Source organism: Aulostomus chinensis, chromosome 20, assembly GCF_037954235.1.
Source record: "Aulostomus chinensis isolate RoL2024-O1b breed Wild chromosome 20, RoL_Achi_v1.0, whole genome shotgun sequence".
Taxonomy (NCBI): domain Eukaryota; kingdom Metazoa; phylum Chordata; class Actinopteri; order Syngnathiformes; family Aulostomidae; genus Aulostomus; species Aulostomus chinensis.
Genome location: NC_141339.1, coordinates 2,885,108 through 2,892,284, shown reverse-complemented (window position 1 = coordinate 2,892,284; position 7,177 = coordinate 2,885,108). Strand labels below are relative to the sequence as shown.

The following is a 7,177-nucleotide window of genomic DNA, read 5'->3' as shown; positions in this document are numbered from 1 at the left end:
TAAAGAGGACAGCGCTCTTTAGATCCATGCAGCAGGAGCCACAGGGAGAGAGAGATATAAGTCGAGGCCACGAAATGCAACTCATTACCTCAATTTAGCCATCAGTCATTTTGAGCAACAACCACCAGAATGCCGTGGCCTCAAAATAGCAACATTGAAGGAAACTGTAGCTCCCCCTGCTGGCGCTGAGACGCTGGTGGTTGGTTGTTGTGGTTCATCCAGCGTCCACCGCTGATCCAGTTTGGAGGGGGTGGAGTTTATCCTCGCTGTCATCAAGCGAGAGGTCGTGGTCAACGCCCCCCCCCACACACACACACACACACACACAGACCGTTCATAATTACATGAAATTAGGAGACTGCAATTAACCTAATTTGCAGAATTTGGGCATATGGGAGGAGACACAGGGAGATGACGCCAATGCCACAGAGGAAGACCTCAGCCGGCTGGTGGATTTGAACCCTCAACCTTCTGGCTGTGAGGATTTCAGTGCTAAGCACCCCATCACCACCTAGAACTCCACAAATATGTGGCTTTCACAGACTCTTGCTTTTTTCTAATGTCTGATTTGTGATTTCTATGTCTCATGAGTGTCTATCATGATTCACCAGCCCCTTCATCACACACACACACACACACACACACACCCACACACACACACACACACACACCACCCTCTCTCTCCAAACACAGGCTGAGGTTTCACATCTGCTTGGCTGACTCCGAGAAACTTTAATTAAGGTGACGAAACAATGGGGAAGTAGGGCGGAAAGTGAGGCGGGGCTAAGGAAGCATGTGCCTTGTGTGTGTGTGTGTGTGTGTGTGTGTGTGTATTGTAATTGGTTTGCCTCAGGGTTGAACGCTGCTTGCTCTAATTACTTTTTCACTTGCTGTAAACACCAAGAAAAGTTATACTGCATCAAACCCTAACAGCGCGATAACGCACCTTTTTGCACGTTGACAACACGCATCCATCGAATGAGGTCATCCCTCCTGATCACAACACACGAGGCGACACACACGAGGTGGACCAGGGTCAGGAGTTTAATGGTTGATCATGAAAGGATCTACAGTTTGCAATGTCACGAAAAAGAACTGGGAGCTGTGGTCATTGGTTTATTTACAGTGATGAACAATACACTGATTAATAGGTTCATAGAACAAACATCCAGTGTGTGTGTGTGTGTGTGTGTGTGCGCGCGCTCCCTGTATGGTTAAATGTAGGAAATCTAGTATATGCATTGACTGGATCCATCGTTCCTCGAGGCTGAGTGACTGGGCAGCCACAAGGCGTGACGTTATTGGCCTCATCCAATTATTCCTCCATTACACTGAGAAGGGAGGCCAAACTAACGTGAGCCAGAGTTTATTGATCACGCCACCTCCTCTCCTCCGACGAGAGCAAACAAATCACGTTGGTGTTCCTGTTTGGCACCGACTTCTCCCTCCAGTCCTTCGCTGCTCCTCTCAGACGGCTCAGGCTCAATAAGCATCCTCGCAATTACTGGAAGCACTTTTTATATTTCTTGTGAAAGACCTGAATTCGATGGCTTCAAAGTTGTTATCCAGCACCAAAACCTGACGCCAGAGTTGCCATTCGAACAGTCAGCGGGACGATAACTGTGAGGGCTGAGCAACTTAAAGCTGGAAGAAGAAGAAGGAAACGACTTGATCGGTGGTGACGGGAGGTCTCGACACACAACCGCTGGCTCAGTCTAAACTACAAGCTCAGCTTAAAAGAAAACACAACAAAACAAGAGTACAGTCGAGTGAGTCCAGTAAACTGCATCTTCATGATCTTATCTTCCCAAATAATGTAAAGTGACATATTTTAATTCACCCCTCTGATTGTATGTCAAAGTAAAGCAACATGGAGGATAATGAGGTATTTATTCAATGATCGAGAACAAGGGTCTTCAATTTGTTCCTGTTCTGAATCCTCAAGTTGACGCTCAGTACGCCACAGACCCCCGTTTGAAATGGTTTTGCTCAATAGGGACCCTTCTCTCTCCAGACAAATCCAGGCCGTGTTCACCTGCCAAGCTTTCAGCAGCCTATCAATGAGTAAATAATGCCCAGGTTGCATGATTCTTCAAGAAGTTGATTACGTTTGTGAGAAATTACAAATAAATTAGTGAGAAGTTACAAGAAAACCATCATCAAATGAGCAAAATAAAAAAATTATGCACTCATAAATAGAAAAGTTGATAAGAAATAGGATTTTTTTTAACTTAACAAAAACACACACTGTAAGTCATAAAAACAATAAATCAATTTAGAGTTGGCAGTGAGGTTCATTTACTCGTTTGAGCATCAAGAATAACAAGAAAATTGTTTTTGTGGTTATGACAATGACAGGTTCAGATGTCAGACCAGTGACCCCTGGGGGTCCCAAGACCCAACTTTGAGAAACCCTGATCTGGAAACAGCACAAACAATGTCGGCGCAGTCATCCTGCACGAACGCAGTAATCGCAGTAGAACCACTGCCAAACATCAAACCCAACTAAATATTCTCCGTGATCAACGGATAAAAAGTGAGAGTATTTGTGACCTACTCTGATGCGACTGCAGCGTCACACGCTGCGCTGAAGTTGACCATGTAAAAAAAAAAAAACCACACAAACAAAAATGTGATTTAATTCAGACAAATTAAGACAAATTGCATATGAGCAGTGCTTTAAAGGTCTGTCACCTGAGAGAAAAGAGTCAGATACCCTCACGCACTCAGAGACAAGCTGACTGCTAGTTAGCTTAGCACAACGACTGGGAGTGGGTGGGAAGTGTTAGCATAACTCAGTCGAAAGTCTTCAGCTAGCTGAGGGTCAGGATGTGGCTTGGTGAGTGCAGCAGGAGTCCAGCAGGAGTCCTCCTCGTCCTCTCTCCATGACTACGGCCAGCGGCCGCCCTTCTGGACGTCAGCAGACGTTTGGTTTCGCTGACTGAAGTCACAGTGGAGCTTTGAGGATTTCGGGAAAGAAGTTCTGGCAATGCATCTGATACTAAAATTACCATGTCTCTTAATTTGTAATTAATATTTCATACCTAATATTTTGTAAAACCCTATAAATGGAGGGGGGAAAAATCGGGAGGAAAATGTACTTGATGACTTTGCTAGTAGTCACTACCATTCGTTGTGCTAAGCTAACTAGCGTGGATCTCGGACTTCTAAGCAACGTCGTGTTCACATCTCTACAGTGTGACAGTTTGACGTGTTTTGACATGGATGTGACGTACTGCAACATTTTAGGCTGTCAGGTGTGCAAGATTATCGAGTCAGAAATGTCTCACAGTGTTGAGTCGTCAGAAATTACACCGAGGAAATATTCACCCTTTTCAAGTGCCTCAAGAGGTCCTGCCAGCTGAGTCTGACCTTTAACCTCCCCCGGAGAAAAGTAAAACATAACAAGACAGAAACGTATGACAAAGAAGTCAGTGACAGACGATGAGTACCTGATTGAAACCAGTCCAAGAGCTGGGAAAGTGATGGGTGGCCCCTATTTCTTTTCTACTTGTCTCCGCCCTCACTACAAATAAACTCGGGCCCTTCTTAAGGCTCTCTGCTCAGTCGCTCGCCGCCGTCTCTTCTTATGTCGTCTCCTGGCGCCAGCATCAAAACAGGTGACCATCATGATGCTGGCCTTGCAGAGGTTGACCCTCTTCTCCAGCTGAGTCGTCACCACTTCAGTGGCCTCCAGGTGCTCCAGGGAGTCCACCTCGAAAGTCTGCCACAGGTCGACTAGAGAAGGACGGAGAGGTAAAACGTCACCTCCTGGACAAACGGCTTCATTACAGAGAACGTGCTTAAAGTCTCAACAGCACGATTCCTCTCTCTACTAAAGGAAGAATCCCAAGTTTATTTATTTATTAAATTTATTTATCCAAGAAATGTTTGGATGTCTGGGGTCTAGAGTCTGACATGCCGGATAAGATTTTGGAGAGCTTTGATGCTGTCTGCCTGTATATGGCGATCAAAGCAGGCAGAGATCAAAGCTGACAGGGTGACAGACAGAATGCTAATACTGCACTGATGACAGTCAAAAAGAATGAGATCCGGCCCAGAGATTCTCAGGGAGCTTTGTGATGAACCCATCGCTCCACTTCTCAAAAGTACTCTCAGTAGTAAGTCAGAGATCAGAGTCGGAAAACAGTAAGAACCTGCCAAGATCAAAGACAAAACAAAGGAACAGCAGCCAGAGATTAAAGACAGAGACTTGGGACCAACGTCGGGACCTCTGACACCAAATTCAGATGTTACAGCGACATATTAGAGTTAAGTACATTTGTCAGTCCTAAACCCCAAACTGGCCAAAACAGATCCCACCTATGAGGTCATTGAGAAATAAATAGCTTTGAATAATAAATGACAGGATGTGAAATAATAATGTTAAATAATCATGACAGGATGATGAGCTTCCCGCTGACCTCAGAGGAGAGAGTTATTAAGCTCATGCATCTCTTGCTTGAAACCAATCTTGCATAACATCTAAAAAAAAAATAAGCGTGCAATGATATGAAATAACAAATAGTGCAGGGTAATCCTCAGGGTGGTGCTGTAGGTTCTGCATCAGTTGTCGCTGCATACTGCCCCCTGCTGACAAGTTTTCACATCGACTCATTCGTCTGAATTCATTGTTGAGCTGAACTGTTCCTCTGTTACGATTGATAAAGAATAGCAGCACATTCCTGTGCATTTTAGAGATACACAACGCATCTCTGCATGGATGAATCACTCACAATCTTGGTTCCACATGGCGGGATCCAGCATGAGATTGTGTTTGGCGTCCTCCAGTTCTCTCCTCAGGTGGTTGTATTTGGCCCACACCTCTGAAATCCTCTGCTGCCGGTGCTCCAAAAATTTCAGCTTGGCACTGAAGCATGCGAGCCCCTGAAGAAGTAAACAAACACACACACATACACACACACACACACACACACACACACACACACATTTCTCTACTTTTCTTTGTGTTCATACAGTACACAACATTTAAGAAAAACCCTACATTGAAGTATTTCTTTCCAGCTTTCTTAGTCACTCACTTCTCTGTTGTTTTTAAAACAAAAGATGTGGTGTATTGGCTGCACCACCGTTTGATCATCTATCCCCACCAAACACACACACACACACACACACACACACACACAGGATAGACAGCAACATCCCCCTACTCTGTCTCTCTCTACATAGACTTATAAACACTGTGTTAGAGCAGAGAGTGCACCTCTGGGGAGACGTGTCTGTAGGCTACTGAACAGCATTACTGGGATTATGCTAACCTCATTACACAGAGGGGACATGTCTGAGGTCAATACATGCACATTATTTTAAATGGATCAAAACAACCTGTAAATCTAAAGCATGAAGTGCTCTGCAATCACTCTTTTAAATAATCTTACATGATCTTTCAACTACGGTGTGATTTATTTCTTTGTTCTCTGCTCCAGCACTGACCCAATTCCCCCCCAAGTGGTCATTAAAATTGTATCAAAGATGCTGCGTCTGAGTGTGGAGGAGGTGTGGGGGTGGGGTCTCAGGAGACTAGACCTCGGCTCATGGGGACGTTACGTCACCACATGCACCAGATTTTGTTGTCGAGCACATTTCAGCTCTCCGTGTATTCACGCACACAAAGTTTGTTAACTGAGCTCAGCAACAAGCAGCTGAGGTATAAAAAAACACACTCAGATGTAATTTGGGCTAAATTTTTGAGGCGATGTGCACAGGATTTTAAGGAATACTTCCAGTTTCCAACAGAAAATTTGTAACGTTTGTGGATTCAAAGAACCGCCCAAGGCAACAAGTTTTGCTTTTGATGCTTTGGTTTCCATGACGACGATGCGACGTGGTGGCCAGGTTAGCAAGTTGACAACTGTTTTATCAGGCTCACTCATTTAACACGGTTGCTTTGACTTCATTGAAAATCGAAATGAGCGGCAAATAACATGAACCACTTAAAGCTAAATGATATGACATTCACCACAACCACCAAGCTAAACCCTGAAAATAAGAGGAGCAGCAGAAGACACAACCACAGCAAATTAGCCCGCTGGCTAGCACTGCCACATTGACAGGGAGTGTGCATTATTCCTGTCTAAAAACATACATACAGTAGAAAACATTGACTGAATGCTTATGACAAGTGTGGAACCCTTTTAAATCAGTACCAACCTCAGCCTTGGGTCAAAGAGCCACCCAAACAATATCATAAAGTTTAGAGACTTGATGAAAAAATGCGATCAAGAGAAATTTGTCTCAGAGAACTGTGGTCAACGATATACCTTAAAATCCAAGCTTGAAACTTATGACACTTATCATGCGTGATCTTACGCTGCTGTACAAATAAATCTACCACAACACTCAGCATATAAGTGGTGGAAGCTTTACAACCCGTTGTTACAATGACCACCGATTTTCATTTAGCAGCAGCTAAAAGTCTCATTACAGCCATTGCTGCAGTCCGTCTGTCAGCTGTGATTTGTATCACGATGAGCTAGCCTGCACTGGACCTAAGAATTAAGAGAGCAAATAAAGAAAAAGCGTCAGTGCGTGGACGGACTGGTTTCCTCCACATCGTGAGAACTGATTCCAGATCAATTCCTCAACACCATTGTCCTAACAAATGTCACCAAAACTAATCTACAGTCTCCTTCGAACAGAGGGTCAGACAAACCAAAGACGTGACAGCGCCCACGAGGAAGTGACTGAGCCCGTATGACAGCGGCAGTTGAGGGATGAGCAATAAAACCACACCTGAGAACTGAACAAACGCTCCGTTGCAGAGGCGATAAGAGACGAGAATCGCTTTTATGGGAAAATAACTTTGACTCCTTGTCCAACCTGCTGCTGACCTGATTAAACGTACTTCAGAGAGCTGGGTGGAGATGTGTTGCACAGATGTAGGAGTTCCCGCCAATAGAGGTTGATGAAAGGTCGTGGATTATTTTATGCCCTTTAACCTCTTGAAGGAATTCAGAATAAACCCAGCACCTGTTTGCCAGCACCTGCTCTTTTCTGCATCCGCTGCACATTGTCAATCTCATAAACCTTGATCTCGTAGGCTTCTGGGATTCCACGATCCACCCAGCGAGATCGCAGACCACTAGCTGAGCGCCTCATGGAGGGGGGAGCATCATGGGCAATACGACGAGTACCTACAGCAGGGAAGAGCAGAATG

The 7,177-nt window shown here is 44.7% G+C and overlaps 1 protein-coding gene across 3 annotated transcripts in view; it reads right to left on the bottom strand.

Moving 5' to 3' along the window:
• Window positions 1–1,057: 1,057 nt before the first annotated feature.
• kif26bb (kinesin family member 26Bb) overlaps window positions 1,058–7,177 on the bottom strand; it is a 28,023-nt gene continuing 21,903 nt past the window's right edge. The window contains exons 13-15 of one of the 3 annotated variants that reach the window (XM_086189908.1): window positions 6,991–7,154; window positions 4,737–4,887; window positions 1,058–3,738 (exon numbers count right to left, since the gene is read on the bottom strand). In XM_086189908.1, the coding sequence (XP_086046034.1) occupies window positions 3,527–3,738; window positions 4,737–4,887; window positions 6,991–7,154 (527 nt within the window). In that variant the 3' untranslated portion in view covers window positions 1,058–3,526. The remainder of the gene's footprint in view (window positions 3,739–4,736; window positions 4,888–6,990; window positions 7,155–7,177) is intronic. The other 2 variants (XM_086189909.1, XM_086189911.1) reach the window with 2 other exon arrangements.